At 49.7% G+C, this 24,045-nt stretch overlaps 1 protein-coding gene across 2 annotated transcripts in view; it reads left to right on the plus strand.

Annotated features, from left to right (window-relative positions):
* Positions 1-24,045, plus strand: part of LOC103091824 (protein kinase C alpha type) — a 285,955-nt gene that overhangs the window by 243,392 nt on the left and 18,518 nt on the right. The window contains exon 17 of one of the 2 annotated variants that reach the window (XM_032976051.2): positions 5,331-24,045. This exon is cut by the window's right edge and continues 2,906 nt beyond it. The exons of the other annotated variant lie outside the window; for it this stretch is intronic. Coding sequence (XP_032831942.1) covers positions 5,331-5,528 — 198 coding nt within the window. The 3' untranslated portion in view covers positions 5,529-24,045. The remainder of the gene's footprint in view (positions 1-5,330) is intronic. 2 annotated transcript variants of the gene reach the window in all.

Raw genomic sequence — 24,045 nt, forward strand, 5'->3', positions numbered from 1 at the left:
CGGTAGTGGTGGCGGCAGTCGTGGTGGTAGCGGTGGCGGCAGTCGTGGTGGCTGTGGTAGTCGTAGTGGTGGTGGTAGTGGTGGCGGCAGTGGTGGTGGTAGTAGCGGTGGTGGTGGCCAATGCTGTCGCAAGTGGCCACCTGTATGTCCAGCTTTGCGAAGGCAGCAGCAGCAGCGAGAGGGGTTGGTGGATCACCGCTTGCGCACACACACACACACACAGATGTTGTTGTGAAACTCCTTCCCGCCCCGCGAGCATCGAGGAGGTGGCCGCGTAGGCAGCTTGGCAGTGCCGGCAGAAGGCGGTGCAGGGGATCGTTGCCCCCGCTCGCCCCCCACATCACCACCACCTCCTCGTTCCAGTTTCCTAGGGCTGAACGATCAATCGATTTCAAATCGAATTCGCACTTTGAGACAATGCCGTTAGCAAATCGCAAAAAGGCTGCGATTTTTTTGCGATTTGAAAAGTCCTATTACTTTCTCATTGGAATCGTTTTTTATTATTATAACTTTATTTATTTCGCTTAACAATTGTTCTATGTTTTATTGTTATATTTCAATTGAAACATTTTGATTGATACATGTTGGAAGCAATTCACGTTCTCATCCTTGCATTAGAATATCTAGAGCAGTTCATTTCTTGATGGGCTCATGTAGTAATGCTCCATCACGTGTTTTAAATCGATTACACACTGAATATTGAACTGAAGCTTGACTTTTAAAAAAAATTATCGCTAATTGCAATCGCAATATCTGTCAGAAAAATCGCAATCAGATGGTTTCCCCAAATCGCTCAGCACTATGTCCTACCACCCGTAATAAAGACTCTCGTCATCGATTGGCCGAGTTTTATCTCCGAAGATGGAATCGCCGTTGCGCGTGTTGCGGATTGCGTCACGCGAGATGCAGTTCGCACGAACGGCGCCGCTTTGTCCCAAAAAAAACCTTTATCACTATTATTATACTGATAGTTGTCGTTTGATAATAAAGGTTTTTGGGTTAGACCGCGTCAATATAAATGTGTCGTGACCCTCCACCACCCGACACGGCCAGTAACATCTGTCTCGTAAACAACGCGCCAATTAGTTACTAGTTTAGTGTATAGTGCAGTGTATGGCAGTGCAGTGTATAGTGTAGTTTATAGCGCAGTGTATAGTGTAGTGTATAGTGCAGTGTATAGCAGTGTAATGTATAGCAGTGTAGTGTATGGTGTAGTTTACTACTCCAGCCCACTGGTGTTGGAGAGTTAATCCACAATATTTACAATTTGACTACCTTGACATTTCGCTGTTAATTACATCCGGCATCATCATCGGGCGATTTGCCAGAATATCCTTACCTAGTGGATTGACTCTCCAACACAGCGGTGGGCTGGAGTAGTAAACTACACTATACACTGCACTATACTCTACACTATACACTACACTGCTATACACTGCACTATACACTATACTGGTAACTAATTGGCGCGCGTTGTTTACGTGACAAACCTTACTGGCTGTGTCGGGTGGTGGAGGGTTACGACACATTTATACTCCACGTGATCTAACCTGAAAATTCCATCATTGTGAATAATATTGGTCCGCGAAAGCCTACGACGTGTTAAACTTGAGTTTTATTTCATTTGTGACACTGATGATGATCACGTCTAGCCAGTTGCCCCGCGAGTTTCCACGGGAGATCCCTGCTGCTGCCTGGGCCATAGCGCCAGCAGCTTCAGTAGTAACAGCAGCAGCTTCAGCAGCAGCAGCAGCAGCTTCAGTAACAGCAGCAGCAGCTTTAGCAGCAGCAGCTTCAGTAGTAGTAGTAACAGCAGCAGCTTTAGCAGCAGCAGCTTCAGTATCAGCAGCAGCTTCAGCAGCAGCAGCTTCAGCAGCAGCAGCTTTAACAGCAGCAGCTTTAACAGCAGCAGCAGTTTCAGTAGCAGCAGCTTCAGTAGCAGCAGCAGCTTCAGCAGCAGCTTCAGCAGCAAAAACAAGGAGAAAAAAAACATTGATATAGCAGACAACGAGTATAAGCAGGGCCCTTGAAGAATATTACACGACTTTCCTACCCCCTGCACCTCCAATTAGCACGATTTTGTGCTACGTACAGTGCAAAAGAAGTTAAACATACATACTGCCCATAGACTCAACGCCGCCCATAGACTCAGCGCCGCCCATAGATTCAGCGCCGCCCATAGACTCAACACTACACCTCCGATTAGCACGGTTGGCTACATACGATGCGAGAGGTACGTGCAAGCGAGGAAATTAACGGCCAATAGATGAAGGGCAGCACGCCAGGTGGTGCGAACGTGAACGGGAGAGCAAGGGGTGCCGGAAAAAAGAACACAAACTATTGAAAAGAGGTTGAGGTGCAAGTAAGTGGCGTCTTTTGATCTCACTGGGGACGTAAAAATGGGAAATGGAAGGGAGAGTGGGAAACCAAGGTGGAGATGAGCGGCAAAAGTTGGGGCGGGCCGGGGCGAAACGCAGTCCTCACACCCCGATTGGCCGGGCTACGTTACCGTGCGAAATAAGTTCGGCCGCACGTGCCTCAACCGTGGGGGTCACCCGGAATCGTGGAAGGGGGTGCGGAGGAGGAGGCCCCCCCCCCCCCAACCAACTCGCAAGTGGGGTTCCTGGTGGCTCCGTGGGCAGGTTGCACGTGACACGAGTACGCACGTCGGTCTGAGTTGGGCGTCGTCGGAAACCGCGGATAACATCTTTACAAAGGACGAGGCGCGGTGTTGCCTACCTAGTTAGTAACCTACGAGGTGTGAGCGATTAGTTTGATCTGCCATCTAATGACTTTGTACATGTACACAGACAAACACACTTATACGTAAATACGACTGCCAACAACATTTTTTACGTAAATGCATGTGTGTAGGAAAAAAAAAAGTTGCGTTTCTTGTGCCCAAATGCCACTGTGAATCCAATTTTACTTTAACCGCCAAGCACAGTGTGAAAGAACGTGTAAATATATATTTTATTACCTCGTCTTAAATTTCTTATTGATATTTACCCGCTGCAATTTGTGCACCGTTCGATGGTGGCCTTAGGGAGCAAGGTCAGGGCAGGCCAGAACAGGTTAGGGCAGGCCAGGGCAAGCCAGGGCAAGCCAGGGCAGGCCAGGACAGGCCAAGGCAGGCCAAGGCAGGCCAGGGCAGGCCAGGGCAAGCCAGGGCAGGCCAGGGCAGGCCAGGGCAGGCCAAGGCAGGTCAGGGCACGTCACCGGGAGTTGCCCGCGGCCGATACGGTCGTGAGAAAAATAACAGAGCGGCAGCCACGGAACGGATCGCGTCCAAGAGACAGCACGACCGTCAAGGAGCCGGAGCCGGGGTTTTTGCCGGGGGCGGATTCTTCGCGTCACATAGATGTTGGGGAGGCCTCCATCCAGCGGTGGATTGAACGCGGCTGACGTCGACGGCTGACGACGATGGATATTCGTGTTATTATTGTTGTTGTTCTTGTTGTTGTGGATCGACTACCACACGTGAGTTCTGGTCTCCGCCTCACGTTTCCATGTGTAACGGACGTTGCGATAACGTCGGCGGTCAGAACCGAGAACTCAATTGGAGGAGACTTCAAATCGAAGTTGAACCGCCGAACCCCAAACCAAACCCAGGGTTCGATTCCCGGCCACGGCTGACATCAGTGGCGAGCGGTAACCGAACTGGTGACGTGATGCGCCCCCTAAACCTCCAACTCTACCTCCCCCCCCCCCCCACCGGCACAGAATTGGTTGGGGGGGGGGCGTTCATCCAGCAGTGGATTGATAAGGGTCCCAATGAACTGTTGTGTAGTGCAAGTAAATCGCATCAATGTGATCCATTTCTAGATAGCCCACAACACTAGAACAACCCGCGGGTGTTGCTGGGAACTTTTAAAGCATCAAGGGGCCTCTCCGCGTCGCCCTCCAAAAAAAATATATTCAAAATTCCACAGTTTGATTTTACCGGCTCGTTCACTCGCATCTTTTAACCGTACACAGCGGCGGGTTGTTGTTATTATTTTGGCATGTCGCTGGCAAGCTTTACCGATCATTAGCGAGTCGCGTCAAGCTGATTGGTCTTCCGTTGATCCCGTTTGCGATCCCGTGACATCCGCACGCGGGAGCGGCGGCGCTGCGGATAGCGCGCGCTGCCTTGCGGACACCGGTGAACCCGAGTTCTATTCCCAGCCCTCGGCTGACAGCAACAGTATCCAGTCCTGTGTATTACCTCCCCACCCTCCCACGCCCCCGCCACACTCCCCTCCACATCCACCCCCCACGCCGCTCCCCACCTACTCCCCACCGTCAGCAACCCGCACTGACACAGCCTGGTGAAGTATGGTCAAACAACCCCATTAAACTGATCCGGTGTGTGGGGGGGGGTGGGGCCCGGGAGGTCCTCGTCCAGCAGCGGACTGACAAAGAGGGTTGTCACTCGCTCATTGTATTTGTACACTCGCACGATTGTTGGTTTTGTTGATTTGAGAAACCTACCGCCCCCCCCCCCCCCACCCATCGGTGCAACTGCCGCCACTGCCACCGCCGCCCCCGGGAGATGTAATGGAAGCAGCGACCTCCACAGGCACAGCCCCAGCACTCCGGCCGTCATGACGCCGGGGGCGGCCTTTGCAATGCCGCGGCCGTTACAACAGGGCGACCGTTTAGACGCCGGAGCCGTTGCAACGGGGCGGCTGTTACAATGCCGCAGCCGTGACAATGGGGCGGCCGTTATGATGCCGCGGCCGTTACGATGCCGCGGCTGTTACAATGCCTCAACCGTTACAACGGGGCGGCTGTTACAATGCCTCAACCGTTTCAACGGGGCGGCTGTTACAATGCCTCAACCGTTTCAACGGGGCGGCTGTTACAATGCCTCAACCGTTTCAACGGGGCGGCCGTTTCGACGCCGTGGCAGTTACAACGGGGCGGCTGTTACAATGCCGCGGCCGTTACAACAGGGCGGCCGTTACGACGCTGTGGCCCTTACAACGGGGCGGCCGTTACAATGCAATAGTGGTGGCGGCGGAGGTTTCGGTGGCGGCCGTCCCGTTTATTAACCCAGCGACGCCGTCGCCGTCGTTCGATATTCCTGCACAGTGATCATTCTATGCATGTAACCTCCAACAGTTCCGTTGAGTTTTAACTTTTTTATGTTTCCTTTGTTTTTCTTTGCCCCCCACCCCCTTACCATGCAACCCACATCTTTTCCCTCCACCTCCTCCCCAACCCCGCACACTCTCCTGCACTCAACATCGCCCCCCCCCCACCCTCCCAAAAACAACATCCCAACCCACCCACACCTTCTCCCTACCTCCTCTTCCCCCCCCCCCTCTTTTGTTTTTTTTACACAGTGCGGGAAAAACGGTGAAAACTTCGACAAGTATTTTACACGCGCGCCGCCCGTGCTGACTCCGCCGGACCAATACGTAATCGCTAACATCGACCAGAGCGACTTTGACGGATTTTCCTGCGTCAATCTCAATTACTTGATCTATCCGCCGGTTCAGCAGCAGCTGATGCACACGATGCTCCAGCCGACCGAGGTGTGAAGCTTCCCCGCGTACACCCCCCCCCCCCATATCCCCGCTACGTTTGTCTCCAAGGTAGTGGGGGGGGGGGGGTGCCCAGGGACCTGTGAAATTTGGGCAGCCCCCCCCCCCCTTGCTCCTCTCTGTCTCTCTCTCTGTCTCGTTGTGGGTTTTTTTTTACTTACATGTGGCAAACGGCTTAAGGGACGATTCTTGCTGTCGCCAGTTGACGCGTCATCATCGTCGTCATTGTTGCTTATTGTTGTTGCTCGTTTGTAAGTCGCCGGCGAAACGTCACGGCTACTCGAAGTGTCAACGTCGTTGTGGGTGATGATTTTCTTTTTTTTTTTACTCCCCAACACGCGACCGCCCAGTGCCGAACCGGTAACTTTTAATTGCCGCGCTCTGGTTGACGTGACGACGAACACCCTTCTTCACCGATTGGCCGTGTCGGGTGGCGGCGGCGGGCTTAACGACGCGTTTGCACTCGCCCAGCTTAAGGGGGAGGAGTGACTGTGCGCAACGCGTTAGCGGCGGCAACGGCGGCGGTGGTGACCGCCGCCAAAACGGCTCAGACTGAGAATGCTGCCGCTGTTGGCGACGATGATTTGAGCGCGCTTTGGTGCATCCGCGTCAGCTGTCGTGGCGCAGTGGGGCGAACGTCGCGAAGGATAGGCGCCGGCGACGCTGACGCTACTGCTGCTGCGCGCGGCATATGATCTTGACCATCGCGATGGCAATTGAATACAATGATAATAATAATAATGAGAAGAAACATTTTGTGGGCGAAATCGCATCAACACGGCATAGTGCGGCGCGCAGGCCCGGAGCAATTTCGTTCTCAATGAAGCGCGCAGGCGACGGCGCAGACTCCCATCCGTGATCTAGACAATGACGCCGTACGCTTGCGCGCCCATCACGCGGCCACGGCGCTCTCTCTCTCTCCGGGCGCGCGCCGCCCCGCATGCGTTTGACCGGCTCAAACGGCGTCAGCAACAACAGCGACAGCAGCGGCAACAACAACGAGCAAAGGCAGCAACACAGCCGCACGTTCAGCTCTCCCGAGTCGGTGGTCCAGACAAGGCCGAGAGGGCGTAGCTCGTGCGGCGGTGGGCACGTGGCACGCAGACAAGGGCATGGGGCGGACGGACGGACGGACGGGGGGAGAGCCGTGCCTTCCTGATGCCGTCCGTGACCAGCAGCAGCAGCAGGGGCACCATTTGCGAGTCGCTCAATCTTATCGGTGCGAATGATCGACGCTCGTTTGTCTTGTAACTTAACCGGTGCCAGCTTGGCACGAATCACAGTGCCCACGTGCAGTCCCCATGGGACACTCTTGTTGACCCGGCCGTTTTTTTTTTTTAAATTCGCGAAATGTTGAATTATTCCCCCGTGGCGGCAAAAACAAGCCGGCCGGCCAGCCAGTTGAGATCGAAAAAGCTCGCCTGGCTTGCCTGGCTCAGGTGGCTTGGCTGGCTCGCCTGGCTTGGCTGGCTCGCAAGCGTTTAATAATTTACCCGTTACGTTTTTAATAATACATGTAAACGGGGTGACCGGGTCGGAGCGTATGGGACGAGACGGCCCACGCCCTCCGACGCCCCCAACGCCCATCAAATGCGACTCTGGGACGATTATAATAATAAATAAATGAAATTCTAATGATGACAACAATAATTTAGTGGGATTTGGTGTTGGCAAAATAAAAAAAAAATAGTAGAAGCATCTTTAAATCGAGACCCGTTTTTCTTCTCCATCGGCGTCGACGCCATCGATATATTCGTTTCGTTCCCTTCGTCCGTGGGCTGCCGCTGCTGCTGGATGCTCTGTCACGTGATGCCCTATCGATGACGATGATGACGACGACGACGATGATGACGTTGATGATGACGATGATGTTAGTGGCAACGATTGTCTTAATTATGGTAACAACCGGCGTTTGCCATATGTGTAAGAAAAAAATAACAACGGGGAAAACTAAAATCCAGTGTCACTATGGGAGTGGTTTTTTGATTTTTTTTTACATGTGCATTACTGTGTGGGGAGGTTTGAAGGTATTGTCATAAACATAATTATATATTAAAACACACACACACAAAACATGTGAACAGTATATATATAGCTGTACGTACATGTGTACTTTACATAAAACAAATAATGAACTACGTTTACAATGGGTAGGTTGGGGAGACTTTTAACGTTTCACAATCTCTAATGAGGTAACTATCGTGCTTTTGTGGCTTGTTTGATTGGTACTTTTCCTGGCAAACGCCAAGCAACGCGTGGGGGGGGGGGGATTTTGCGCTAAAGTTTTTGTAAGACAAAACACAAAAAACACCAACATCTGCCATAACGCCGTTTGTTCCCCATTTTTTCCCCACTCGGACAGAAATCGGCCCCCTTTTCTCTCGGTTCTTGGTTTTTCTCTCTCGCTCTCTCTAAGCTAAGATTCGTGTGTGTTTGGTTTGGGTTGGGCGGTTTGGTTTTTTGTAAGTTTGTGGAACGTGTTCAAATCAATGCGGATCTCCGGTTTATTTTCTTTTTTAAAGTTCGTGGAATCGTGTTTTCATCAAATTGGATCTCTGGGTTTTTTTAACGTTTGTGGAACGTGTTCGAATCAAATCGGATCTCCGCAAAGCTACTAAATCGGATCTGGAGCTGACGTTAAAAAAGAAAAGTCCTCCAACCGGAGGATTACTCCAGATTAAAAATGTGAATCAAAGAAACAACAAAAACCGTGTTAAGTATTGATGCTCGCTTTGATGCGGTCCCTTCCCATGTGTACTCGAGGCGTGCCCGTTGTGCAGTGTCGTTCCGCTCCGTGTCCGACGTTTTGCCGCACGTGCCGGGGTCCTTTGTCAGGAACCGAGTCGAGCAAACCTTGACGTCTTCTCTGCCCCCCGATTGTAAAGCGTCACCCGCTGCTGCTGCTGCTGCTGCTTCTGCTGCTGCTGCTGCTAGCTGCTGCTAGCTGCTGCTGCTGCTGCTGGCATTACCAGTTCCTAAACGCGCACAGCGGCCATCGGCCAATATTTGGAGGCATTTCTTTTTTATGTAGCTAAGGAGAAACGCTCCCCGGCACGCGGCACGAAACGTCGGACGTCGTGCCGAACCAACGCGCATCGCCGAGAGAGAAAAAAAAAACGTGGGGGGGGAGAGCCACACGGCAGCAATGGAAACGACCGTGGCGTAACTCCCGTGCTACGCAGTACAATTATTGTCGATTCGTTTTCGTTTGTAAACCCGCATGTGCTCCGGCGAGTGTTAAGTCGAAAAAACAACAAATGTAACTTGATGATGTGGTTTTTTTTTTGCTTGTGCTGGCAAGACTCGCTGCTGTCGGCACGCAGGAGTCTTAAAGGCGTGTTCTGCCATCGGACTTTTTATTCGAAAGTGCTAAAATCTTCGGTGGGTTTTTGTTGTTGTGAGGTGTTTAAATTCAATTTACCTCGACGGGTTGAACGCCACTGGCAATGTCCTACTGAGCCCTAAACGCCGCTCTGCCAATTTTTCTTCAGGTGGTTTTCGTCAGACCAAAATGGGATTCCCTCCCCCAAACCCCCACCCCCTGAGTGAATGTTGTTTTCCCTTCAAAATACCCAACACAAAACCCTACAGGACTCGTGATTCAAATGTCTTACGCAGACAGCAAACAAACAAGAACTAAAATTTTTCAGTCTAAATTTTCTTGGGTTACCGTTTACCCTGGGAAATGTGTTTTCATGCCATGTTACCACGAGTTTTATTCTTTTGTTATCATTTTTTACATCGATGTTATTACTTTCTCTTTCCCACCCCCACCCCCCCCCCCACCCCAATTGTTCAACACGACTTTTCGAAATGTATTTTCCCCAAATTTTGTGAATAACTCCCCTCTCGGCAGAACCCCAAACAACCCAAATGACCGCCGACCCCATCCGTCACCCCAGGCCGGTGTGCACTGCGTCCTGGCTAGAGGACGGTGGGCTGCCCACTTGAGAGCGGAAGGGGTATAGGGAGGGAGGGGGGGGGGTCCCCTTTAGTTGTAGACTTCCGCGAGGCATCAACGACCCCCCTGCCCCCCCCCCCCAGCCCCGGGTTGATAACGTGAGATGAGATGACGTGCACGCGCTTTGAGGGGGTGGCCCCCCTTGGATTTGCCGAGGCATTTCAAGTGCCATACATGAATAGCGGAATGCGCAAATCCCCCAATCGTGTGAAAGTGGACCGTTGCAAAAGCAAAAAAACAAACAAAAATCCTCTTTGGGCATACCTTGGGGAATGAAGGTGCGTTGAGCTTTTTTTGTGTCTTTGTTAACTAACAAAAAAAACTATATAAAACAACAACAACAAAGGTGTTATTTTGTCATAGAGGCTTCTTAAGAGACGGGTAAATAACCAGCGCCGGTACCTCGCCCCAATCGGCGTTCATAATGATTTACCAGCAGACTAGTTCCTCCAGTGTCGTGTCATCCAACGCACGCTTGCAAAGTATTTCTTCAGACCGTCGAGTCAGCCCCTCGTCTATGAAGCGTAAGTAAAGACTGCGTATGCGCAGCGCGTGGATACTGGGATACGAATAATAATCGTGGTGATATGGTTCGTCGCAGAAATGACTGCCGTAGGACAGGGGGGTGGGGTGGAGGTGTGTGAGAAATTAATAAGTGAGAGGAAGACTCGTCGAGTTGGTAGAAATCACGGAGAAGATGAGAGAGAAAGTCTCTGGGTGTGGTTCGGTCGTGTGGAGAGACGACAGGACAACGATGTGGGTCAGAAAGTGGCGAGTGATGCTCGTGGAAGGAGAGAGATGAAGAGGAAGAAGGCAGAAGAAGAGGAGGTGGTGGGGAGGGCGATGCGTTGCGATCGGACCGCGGTCGCCCGAGAAGAGAGATGGAGCAGGACAGGGCAGCGTGGGTAAAGTTTTTGATTTAAAGCTTTCGTGACTGCAGTAATTCATGTTCTTAGCTCTTTCGGTAAAGTCACGTTGAAGGGAAACAATTAAATAATAAAATATATATGAAACAAAAAAAATTCTCACGACGTTTCGACCATAACACAAACGGTCATCATCAGTTGTGAAAACCAACGGCAAGAAACATTTGAAAGAAGTGGCGGTTTGCATTGATTTATTTAGTTTTAAACGGTGCATTTATTTATTTAAAAAATAAACGTTAGCACCACGGGCAGCGATTTGGCAGTTTGTTTAGAAGGACGAGTCCATCTATGTTCTGACACCATACATTAATTTTTCGTCTCCCCCCCTCCTCTTTTCAGAACATAGATGGACTCGTCCTTCTAAACAAACTGCCAAATCGCTGCCCGTGGTGCTAACGTTTTTTTTTTAAATACAAACACCGTTTAGAAATAAATAAATAAATGCGAACCGCCACTTCTTTCAAATGTTTCTTGCCGTTGGTTTTCACACCTGATGATGACCGTTTGTGTTATGGTCGAAACGTCGTGAGAATTTTTTTTGTTTTATATATATTATTATTTTATTGTTTCCCTTCAACGTGACTTTACCGAAAGAGCTAAGAATATAAAAATGTGGGTAAAGTTGGCAAGGACAGGAGAGCACCCCCACGTGAGTGGCAAAAACACGTGGAAGAAGACGATCTGAAACGTTAACATGCGGACAATCAAACGTCCTCTGTTGCGGGGCAGTGACCGGGAGGATGGGGGTGCAGTATTCCCACATTGTTCGCGAAGGATGCATCTTCTGCAGACGCTCGTGAATAGCGAAGTTCGTGGATGATGAGAAACTATCCTTTTAATGGATTACTTTTCAAGGTAAATACGTAAATAAGCTGTTAAGTACATGAAGATTATCGTATCACAAAAAAATGTGTTGTAATAAACAAAGTGAAATATATTAAATTATAAAATAATTTTTTATCATTTTACTTACCTTAAATTATGATGCAATGCATCAACGCTTTATCTCATCACTTTATCTCTCATCGCTTTATCTCTCACCGCTGTATCTCTCATCGCTTTAACTCTCATCGCTTTATCTCTCATCACTTTATCTCTCATCGCTTTATCTCTCATCACTTTATCTCTCGGCACTTTATCTGTCATCACTTTATCTGTCATCACTTTATCTCTCATCACTTTATCTCTCATCACTTTATCTCTCATCACTTTATCTCTCATCACTTTATCCCTCACCACTGTATCCCTCATCACTTTATCTCTCATCACTTTATCTCTCGTCACTTTATCTCTCATCACGATTCGCGGATATCAAGTTCGCGAATATCGAGGGAATTCTGTATGCTCCATCGCAGGCTAGTGTAAGCGCATTGTGCTGGTGATTATCAAATCGAGTGAAACCCAATACAGAGCTTAATCTAGAAACAAAATTAGTTTTCATTATGGAGGGCGTGGAGGAGGTTTGTTTTCAAACATGAATTAATATATGATGCAATTAAGACTGTTGTGTAAGGCAGTAATTATAGAGAATAACAAAAATAACACACCTTCACTAAATAAACTTACAAATATATATGTTTGTTTGTGTCCACATCATCATTTTTATTTATATCCCATTTGTCATGTTTGAGGCCAAACGGGGGTGGGGGATGAATATGTATATATAATATACACAGAAACTCCACTACTTACGAACAAGTTAGGTTCCAGAGGTCTGTTCATAAGTCGAGTTGTTCATAAGTTAAGCTTTACTCCTGTCGATTCCAAACATGTACGGCATGTACACTAAATGGGAAATGGCTTTAAAAGTTTCATAATCACCTGTAGAGGTAGATGCCACTGGATCTTCATTTTCTGAAGATGTAGATGCCACTGGTTCTTCACGTTTTGCAGATTTAGATGCCACTGGTTCTTCACATTCTGCAGATGTAGATGCCACTGGTTCTTCACGTTCTGCAGATGTAGATGCCACTGGTTCTTCACATTCTGCAGATGTAGATGCCACTGGTTCTTCACATTCTGCAGATGTAGATGCCACTGGTTCTTGACGTTCTGCAGATGTAGATGCCACTGGTTCTTCACGTTCTGCAGATGTAGATGCCACTAGTTATTCACGTTCTGCAGATGTAGATGCCACTGGTTCTTCACATTCTGCAGATGTAGATGCCACTGGTTCTTCACGTTCTGCAAATGTAGATGCCACTGGTTCTTCACGTTCTGTGGATGTAGATGCCACTGGTTCTTCACGTTCTGTAGATGTAGATGCCACTGGTTTTTCACGTTCTGCAAATGTAAATGCCACTAGTTATTCACGTTCTGCAGATGTAGATGCCACTGGTTCTTCACGTTCTGCAGATGTAGATGCCACTGGTTCTTCACGTTCTGCAGATGTAGATGCCACCACCGCCATCTATTGTGCGGCAGTTGAACTTTCGACTCGATCTAAACAGGCAACTGAACATACGGAGAGGTTTGTTCATAACTCAGAAAGTTTATAAGTCGAATGCTCGTAAGTAGAGGGACCTGTATATATTTTCCATGTCAAACGCAGCGACCAGTTTGCGTCTTGTCAGCTGTGTTCATTAAAATGAAACGTCTAAAAAATATATTAAATGGAAAAGATAACCGGTACAGGCAAAAGGTAACCGGTATAGGCTAAACGTCTGGCAAATGACTCAATTTGGAATCGCACACCGAATCTCCAGACTCGATTGGGGCTAATGAGCAGCTTCAAACCACCGCTCGCGATTGCGATATCAAGAAAAACTCCTAGAAAAAAATAATCTGTGCCGTGTAAATAAGCACAGAAACAACAATAACAAGAACAGGAATTTATCTGAAAATGTTGGGTGTCCGTCTGGACAACCAAAAGACACTTGCAGTGGCTGCCGCTCCCTCCGGCCATTCCATCTCAAGTTAAAGCCTGCCCAAATTCCGCGACAGGATCACGTGTCGTAAACCGTGGCTCGCATGTCATAGACCACGCGTCATAGACCACGACTCACGCGTCATAGACCACGCGTCATAGACCACGCGTCATAGACCACGTGTCATAGACCACGACTCACGTGTCATAGACCACGACTCACGTGTCGTAGACCACGACTCACGCGTCATAAACCACGGCACACGTGTCGTAAACCACGGCTCATGTGTCTTAGACCACGACTCACGTGTCATAGACCACGTGTCATAGACCACGTGTCGTAAACCACGGCTCACGCGTCAAAGGCCACGGCTCGCGTGTCGTAGACCACGACTCGCGTCTTGATTAAAGAGGGTGGGGATGAAATTCAAAGAGTATGAATTCCTGCCGTCACGAAAGCTTCTAATCAAGATTGAACCGACTCTACGGGGAGGTTTTCCACACAACTCAGACGTAACTTCTACCGAGAAGGTGGATGAAAAATTTAGCAATCTTTGGAAGGATGTTGATGAACCAGGTAACGTGTTAACGGTTGTGTTAGCCGACTCTCTTGAGTTGCATTAGATGTGTCCGTTTTGTTAAGTTTGATATCTAAGCTTCCTTGTTACATTTTTTTTCTCTCACCTAAGCCCTCTTTGAATTTCACCCCGACCCTCTCGCCTGTCACGGCCTCCCCTCCCCCTTCCCCCCTCTCAGATCGATTATATGCCTCATCACAGAGGCATATTTCTCTCTTTCACCTGAGGACGATCGCTTGTTGTTACGATCAAAACGTCGTGATTTATTATTAATTTTCTATCTACGTCACTTTACCGAAAGAACCAAAGAGCACGACTCACGCGTCATAGACCAGGTGTCATAGACCACGACTCACGTGTCATAGACCACGTGTCAGACCACGACTCACGTGTCATAGACCACGTATCATAGACCACGACTCACGTGTCATAGACCACGTGTCATAGACCACGACTCACGTGTCATAGACCACGACTCACGCGTCATAGACCACGTGTCATAGACCACGACTCACGCGTCATAGACCACGTGTCATAGACCACGACTCACGTGTCATAGACCACATATCATAGACCACGTGTCATAGACCACGACTCACGCGTCATAGACCACGTGTCATAGACCACGACTCACGCGTCATAGACCACGTGTCATAGACCACGACTCACGCGTCATAGACCACGTGTCATAGACCACGACTCACGTGTCATAGACCACGACTCATGCGTCATAGACCACGTGTCATAAACCACGACTCACGTGTCATAGACCACGTGTCATAAACCACGACTCACGTGTCATAGACCACGTGTCATAGACCACGACTCACGTGTCATAGACCACGACTCACGTGTCATAGACCACGACTCAGGCGTCATAGACCACGACTCAAGCGTCATAGACCACGACTCAGGCGTCATAGACCACGACTCACGCGTCATAGACCACGACTCACGTGTCATAGACCACGTGTCATAGACCACGACTCACGTGTCATAGACCACGACTCACGCGTCATAGACCACGTGTCATAAACCACGACTCACGTGTCATAGACCACGTGTCATAAACCACGACTCACGTGTCATAGACCACGTGTCATAGACCACGACTCACGTGTCATAGACCATGACTCACGTGTCATAGACCACGACTCAGGCGTCATAGACCACGACTCACGCGTCATAGACCACGACTCAGGCGTCATAGACCACGACTCACGCGTCATAGACCACGACTCACGTGTCATAGACCACGTGTCATAGACCACAACTCACGTGTCATAGACCACGTGTCATAGACCACGACTCACGTGTCATAGACCACGACTCACGTGTCATAGACCACGACTTATGTGTCATAGACCACGACTCACGTGTCATAGACCACGTGTCATAGACCACGACTCACGTGTCATAGACTCACGCGTCATAGACCACGTGTCATAAACCACGACTCACGTGTCATAGACCACGTGTCATAGACCACGACTCACGTGTCATAGACCACGACTCACGTGTCATAGACCACGACTCAGGCGTCATAGACCACGACTCACGCGTCATAGACCACGACTCAGGCATCATAGACCACGACTCACGCGTCATAGACCACGACTCACGTGTCATAGACCACGTGTCATAGACCACGACTCACGTGTCATAGACCACGTGTCATAGACCACGACTCACGTGTCATAGACCACGACTCACGTGTCATAGACCACGACTCACGTGTCATAGACCACGACTTATGTGTCATAGACCACGACTCACGTGTCATAGACCACGTGTCATAGACCACGACTCACGTGTCATAGACTCACGCGTCATAGACCACGTGTCATAAACCACGACTCACGTGTCATAGACCACGTGTCATAGACCACGACTCACGTGTCATAGACCACGACTCACGTGTCATAGACCACGACTCAGGCGTCATAGACCACGACTCACGCGTCATAGACCACGACTCAGGCATCATAGACCACGACTCACGCGTCATAGACCACGACTCACGTCTCATAGACCACGTGTCATAGACCACGACTCACGTGTCATAGACCACGTGTCATAGACCACGACTCACGTGTCATAGACCACGACTCACGTGTCATAGACCACGACTCACGTGTCATAGACCACGACTTATGTGTCATAGACCACGACTCACGTGTCATAGACCACGTGTCATAGACCACGACTCACGTGTCATAGACTCACGCGTCATAGACCACGTGTCATAAACCACGACTCACGTGTCATAGACCACGTGTCATAGACCACGACTCGCGTGTCATAGACCACGACTCACGTGTCATAGACCACGACTCAGGCGTCATAGACCACGACTCACGCGTCATAGACCACGACTCAGGCATCATAGACCACGACTCACGCGTCATAGACCACGACTCACGTGTCATAGACCATGTGTCATAGACCACGACTCACGTGTCATAGACCACGTGTCATAGACCACGACTCACGTGTCATAGACCACGTCTCACGTGTCATAGACCACGACTTACGTGTCATAGACCACGACTCACGTGTCATAGACCACGTGTCATAGACCACGACTCACGTGTCATAGACCACGACTCACGTGTCATAGACCACGTGTCATAGACCACGACTCACGCGTCATAGACCACGTGTCATAGACCACGACTCACGTGTCATAGATCACGACTTACGTGTCATAGACCACGACTCACGTGTCATAGACCACGACTTATGTGTCATAGACCACGACTCACGTGTCATAGACCACGTGTCATAGACCACGACTCACGTGTCATAGACTCACGCGTCATAGACCACGTGTCATAAACCACGACTCACGTGTCATAGACCACGTGTCATAGACCACGACTCACGTGTCATAGACCACGACTCACGTGTCATAGACCACGACTCAGGCGTCATAGACCACGACTCACGCGTCATAGACCACGACTCAGGCATCATAGACCACGACTCACGCGTCATAGACCACGACTCACGTGTCATAGACCACGTGTCATAGACCACGACTCACGTGTCATAGACCACGTGTCATAGACCACGACTCACGTGTCATAGACCACGACTCACGTGTCATAGACCACGACTCACGTGTCATAGACCACGACTTATGTGTCATAGACCACGACTCACGTGTCATAGACCACGTGTCATAGACCACGACTCACGTGTCATAGACTCACGCGTCATAGACCACGTGTCATAAACCACGACTCACGTGTCATAGACCACGTGTCATAGACCACGACTCACGTGTCATAGACCACGACTCACGTGTCATAGACCACGACTCAGGCGTCATAGACCACGACTCACGCGTCATAGACCACGACTCAGGCATCATAGACCACGACTCACGCGTCATAGACCACGACTCACGTCTCATAGACCACGTGTCATAGACCACGACTCACGTGTCATAGACCACGTGTCATAGACCACGACTCACGTGTCATAGACCACGACTCACGTGTCATAGACCACGACTCACGTGTCATAGACCACGACTTATGTGTCATAGACCACGACTCACGTGTCATAGACCACGTGTCATAGACCACGACTCACGTGTCATAGACTCACGCGTCATAGACCACGTGTCATAAACCACGACTCACGTGTCATAGACCACGTGTCATAGACCACGACTCACGTGTCATAGACCACGACTCACGTGTCATAGACCACGACTCAGGCGTCATAGACCACGACTCACGCGTCATAGACCACGACTCAGGCATCATAGACCACGACTCACGCGTCATAGACCACGACTCACGTGTCATAGACCACGTGTCATAGACCACGACTCACGTGTCATAGACCACGTGTCATAGACCACGACTCACGTGTCATAGACCACGTCTCACGTGTCATAGACCACGACTTACGTGTCATAGACCACGACTCACGTGTCATAGACCACGTGTCATAGACCACGACTCACGTGTCATAGACCACGACTCACGTGTCATAGACCACGTGTCATAGACCACGACTCACGCGTCATAGACCACGTGTCATAGACCACGACTCACGTGTCATAGATCACGACTTACGTGTCATAGACCACGACTCACGTGTCATAGACCACGTGTCATAGACCACGACTCACACGTCATAGATCACGACTTATGTGTCATAGACCACACGTCATAGACCACGACTCACGTGTCATAGACCACGACTCACGTGTCATAGACCACGCGTCATAGACCACGACTTACGTGTCATAGACCACGTGTCATAGCACACGACTCACGCGTCATAGACCATGTGTCATAGACCACGATTCACGCGTCATAGACCACGTGTCATAGACCACGATTCACGTGTCATAGACTACGACTCACACGTCATAGACCACGTGTCATAGACCACAACTCACGCGTCATAGACCACGACTCACGTGTCATAGACCACGTGTCATAGACCACGTGTCATAGACCACGTGTCATAGACCACGACTCACGCGTCATAGACCACGTGTCATAGACCACGACTCACGCGTCATAGACCACGTGTCATAGACCACGACTCACGCGTCATAGACCACGACTCACGTGTCATAGACCACGTGTCATAGACCACGACTCACGCGTCATAGACCACGACTCACGTGTCATAGACCACGACTCACGCGTCATAGACCACGTGTCATAGACCACGACTCACGTGTCATAGACCACGACTCACGTGTCATAGACCACGCGTCATAGACCACGACTCACGTGTCATAGACCACAACTCACGCGTCATAGGCCACGTGTCATAGACCACGTGTCATAGACCACGACTCACGCGTCATAGACCACGACTCACGTGTCATAGACCACGACTCACGCATCATAGACCACGTGTCACAGACCACGACTCACGCGTCACAGACCACGACTCACGCGTCATAGACCACGACTCACGCGTCATAGACCACGAATCACGTGTCATAGACCACGACTCACGCGTCATAGACCACGACTCACGTGTCATAGACCACGAATCACGTGTCATAGACCACGACTCACGCGTCATAGACCACGAATCACGTGTCATAGACCACGACTCACGCGTCATAGACCACGACTCACGTGTCATAGACCACGACTCACGTGTCATAGACCACGTGCCATAGACCACGACTCATAGACCAGGGCTCGGCAACCCTACGACCCATTTTACGGACCGCTTCATTGACGCGATGCACGTAGCATAGCGTGACGTACACGTCTCTTTCATTTTCCATCTCATTCTCTGTCTCTTTTTCTCTCATTCTCTATCGTTATCCCTCATTCTTTCTCTCCAGTTTTCTTCATCTCATTCGCTCTCATTCTCTCTCTCTGTTTGTCTCTCTCTCATTCTTTCTCTCCAATTTTCTTCGTCTCATTCGATCTCATTCGCTCTCTCTCTCTGTCATTCTCTCTCTCTGTCATTCTCTCTCTGTCATTCTCTCTCTCTGTCATTCTTCCTCTGTCATTCTCTCTCTCTCTGCCATTCTCCCTGTCATTCTCTCTTGCTCTCATTCGCTCTCTCTCTGTCATTCTCTCTCTGTCATTCTCTCTCTGTCATTCTCTCTCTGTCATTCTCTCTCTTGCTCTCATTCTCTCTCTCTGTCATTCTCTCTCTCTCTCTCTCATTCTCTCTCTCACTCTCATTCTCTCTCTCGCTCTCATTCTCTCTCTCTGTCATTCTCTCTCTGTCATTCTCTCTCTCTGTCATTCTCTCTCTCTGTCATTCTCTCTATCATTTGCTCTCATTCTTTCTCTCCAATTGTCTTCATCTCATTCGCTCTTATTCTCTCTGTGTGTCATTCTCTCTATTTCTGTCATTCGCTCTCATTCTCTCTCTGTGTCATTCTCTCTCATTCTTTCTCTCCAGTTTTCTTCATCTCATTCGCTCTCATTCGCTCTCTCTCTTCCTCTCTGGGTGTAAGAACGACGAGGAGACCAGTGACGACCTTGCTGACGACGGGGACCTTTAAAGTTCACGGGGTAGGGCAGGGAAGCAGGTGGCTCGCTACCGAGTCGGCGAGTAGCCAGACGGCGCGCAGGTGATTATCGCTTGTACCAAAACAAAACCTTCCCATGAGCCCATCCAGGGAAACCAGTCGCTGGTTGGGTGGGCTACCTCCAACGCACCTTCCACTATTTCGGACTGAGCCCTTGGTCGAGGTCCGTGCGGTTGAGCTTCTGTCGCGCACGAACGTAGCCAACCATGCCGATCGGAGATGCGGGGGTGGAGCGGGGACGACCGCAACAACAAGGAGAGAGAGAGAGCGAGAGAGACAAACGCAAGCTCCAAATTTACAGCAGCCGTCAGGGTCGGGATCGAACCCACGACCTCCTGTACACCAGGCGAGGTAGTTAACATCTCCTAGCCACCGTGGGAAAAGGCGGGGGGTGGTGGGGGGAGGGACTGGGAGCATGAATTAGTGAAGAAAGAAGTTTATAAATGAAGACGCAACAAACAAATAGGTTTTTTTTTCGCAAAATGGATAGAGAGATAGGTCTCAAAGAGGCTCGAGTGAATTTGGGTGATTAAAAAAAATGCATGATTTGTTTGAGATGTTGCAGTAGCGGTACTTGTGTGACAGTCAATTTACGGTAATTTATATTATTATTCATGTTTTAACCTCCCATCCCTTCTGCTAATACCATTATCAGAATTGCATGCAAACCTCTTCCCATTGTAAATATATCATTTTTTTCCCGGTAGCAAAGCTTTCCCGTATAGCCTGAACAGACTTTCGGGGCAAGTGCTGTTAGCGAGCACCTACGAAGGCCGGCACGGCACACGAGGGGGTGGGTGGCCAGCACCACGCCCGGTCGCCTTTGTCTCCCCAGTGGCGATGTTTTTTTTTTACACACTGCACCAGGTACTCACTTGAGGCCGAGTCGACCTAGGGGAGACCCAGGACCGGTTCACGCGCTGACCTGCTGGGCCCACACGCGCGCTCACACACGGACAGACACAAACACAAATCAACACGGTGGGGGTGGTGGGTTCAGTCGACCGAAGATCAGCGTGGACTTCGTTACGGGGTGGGGGGGGGGGGCTGCCCGATTGTGAATCGACAAGTTCAAAGGTCACTGCGATGCCGTGGTTTTTGTTGTTGTTGTTGTTGTGTCTTGTTTATTAATATTTTTTTCGTGCGTGAATAATACCAAAATAGCGGGTAGAGAGGGGTGGTGGTGGTGGTGGTGGTGCTGGTGGTGGATGGGGGATTGAAAGGGCCACGCTTTGTGTGTTAAGAGACTAAAACACCTTCCGGACGGATCGGCCGTATCAGAATATGATGATTATGATTATTTTGACTTCAAACTTTCGTGACAGCAGGAATTCCTATTATTTGGTTATTTCGATAAAATTCACGTAGAACGTGACTTTACCGAAATAACCAAGTAATAATATGATTTAATTACTACACCACGGTTGTAGATGTTTACAGATTTGGGGGGGGGGGGTGGGGGCGAGCGAGCGAGCGGGTGGTGTGTGTGTGTGTGGGGGGCGCTGGCGGATGCAGGGTTTGGAAGTTTGCCAGCATCCCCCCACTCAACTTCTCCCTCCTCCCCCCTCCACAAAAAATACAAAAACACCCCACAAAGCACCCCCCCCCCACCCGCACCCCCTCAACGGCGCGTACGAATAAGTAACAAATAACTAATAAATAAACGTTTACAGTGTTTTTTTCTATTTAACAATAAGAAATGACGTGGAAACGCGCGAAACTCGAGGGACGGCGTGGGATGTCGTTGTTATTATTTTTTTCCCCGTTTCCGCGTCTTCTCCTTCAGAGTCTCAACTTATATATTTCTCAACAACAAAAAAGGGAAAATCTTTTACTTAGCATCACCGCAGCTGTTTCTTGGCGGGGGTGTTGGGGGGAGAAGAGGTATTTTGGTAAGTGGTGGTGGTGGTTTGTTGGTGGTGGTGGTGGTGGTGTTTTTACCACCCCCCCCCCCCGATCCCTTTTGATCTGCGATCTCCAAAAGTACCACCGTTTAAATGTTGTTGTTGTTTTTTTTGTACAGCGATACCGTGGAGTCAACAAATGTTTTTTTTGGAGGGGGATGGAGAGGGGGGGGGGGAGCTGCTGTTGTTGTTATCGAAGCTTTGCGTTGCTACCCCCCTCCTCACCTTTTTTGTAAACAAATAACTTTGTGCGGGGGGGTGGGGGGGAGTTTGATAACGCGTTTTATGATGTCCAGCCGGCACACTTTATAATAACTCACCAACTATCTTTCTTAACTGACCTGACCGACCCCGGGATTTTACGAATTTCTGAGATACCAATCGGTGCGCGTCTCTCTCTCTCTCTCTCTGTTTTTTTTCGTGGTAGATTTTTTTTTCGACGGTTTTTAGGTCACTTAATTTCCTTTCGATGACCCATCGCGGTGTTTTAAAAAAAACATTTCTTCTTCTCTACTTTTTCAAATTGGAAGAATCGAACGCTAATCGGAGGTGGATTTAAAAAAACAAAAAAACGGAATATTAAGTGACAAAAAGTTCAGATAGAACGATGTAAACGCATTGGATTAAAATGATCGTCACATATACACGTGACCCTGCGAGACAAACAGTGTTGAGACGTCTACGCACGACCGTCGGCCCATCACGGTTGTCGGGTTTGTGTTTTGTGTTTGTTTTGTGTTTGTTTTGTGTTTGTTTTGTTCAGAATAATCATTAATTATGAATATGCATGAGCAAGTAGTTCGGTGGTCGTGAAAACAACGGCGAACAAAAACTCACGGGGGAAAAAAAAGTTTGACGCTAAACGCGACTCGTTCCGGACAGTGTTTTTTTTAGGTTTTTTTTTGGGGGGGGGGCACGTGAGCGTCCCTCGGCTTGCGATCAAACGCGCATCGACCTTTCAGCGCTTATTCTCCACTTGTATTTGCCGGCTTGTCGCTAGAATAATCAAAACGATCACCGCATTATTAAGTGTTTGGAGACCTTTTCTGTTCGTATTTGAGTATATATTATATATATATGTGTGTGAGGCCCCTACACATCTTGCATACGACGGCAGTAGTATTTAAAAAAAATATATAGTATTTTGTCCATTTCACCGTGACAAAGCAAACATTTATTTTTTTTTGCATGCAGAGTCGCGATCGGGAAAGACATCAAAACATCGCTCCAAGAATCCACGCGTTTGCTGTAAATATATTTGATCTTTGCGACGTCAAAGACCCTTTTTTGAGGCCACTCTGATTGTGGTGCGGAGGATTTTGCGCTGAATGCTGCGTGCCAAAAGCTTGCATGGTGGGGAAGGGGATTCTGTGACTAGACCTCAACGTAGACTTGGTTAGGGTTGCCACCTCTGTCTGTCCAGGCGTATGTGTGTGCGTGCGTGCGTGTATGCGTGTGGAGGAGGCTCGTGAAGGACGCTGCCGCTGCTGCTGGGCAGTTGGGGGAGGCAGTCGCCCTCCAGCAACAACGGAAGGGCAGAGGAGCGACGCTCGCAACATCGAGCGGAGCGCCGGGCGGATGAAACGAAGCGAGTTGGCACAGTGGGGGGTACAGCTGGTGGTGCATCTATCGGTCATCTCAGTCAGTCGACCCCATGGCAGCTGCTGCGTCTGTCCCGTGACCTCCTCCTGCACCTAGCCTGGCACAGTAGGGGGTACAGCTGGTAGTGCATCTATCGGTCATCTCAGTCAGTCGACCCCATGGCAGCTGCTGGCTCTGTCCCGTGACCTCCTCCTGCACCTAGCCTGGCACAGTAGGGGGGTACAGCTGGTGGTGAATCTACCAGTGGTCATCTGAGTCAGCCGACACATGGCACCTGCTGGGTCTGTCCCGTGACCACCTTATGTCAGCAGCGAGCATTCGACACTTGACGTGGTAGCCTCAAAGTGCACCCAGCCTGGCACAGGCGCCGTGGTGACGTCACCGTCACTTAGTGGCGAAATGGCGGCTTCTGGTATTTGGTTACGCGCGTTGAGATTTCTTTCGCACCGTACGTTAGGCAACCGCGCTCAATCGGGGGGTCGCGCGGGACATTCCCTGGCGATGTCACCACGGGGGCACTCGTGATCCTTCTCGAGACGCGCTGCTGCTCTTGGGGGACATCTGTGAGCTCTTGGCGGGACATTAAAAGCCCCGGCTTCTTGTCAGTTGTACGAACAAGGACAACAACAACAATAATAAC

The sequence above is a fragment of the Petromyzon marinus genome, chromosome 58, assembly GCF_048934315.1.
Source record: "Petromyzon marinus isolate PM22_M1 ecotype Great Lakes invasive population chromosome 58, UKy_Petmar_22M1.pri1.0, whole genome shotgun sequence".
NCBI classification, from domain to species: domain Eukaryota; kingdom Metazoa; phylum Chordata; class Hyperoartia; order Petromyzontiformes; family Petromyzontidae; genus Petromyzon; species Petromyzon marinus.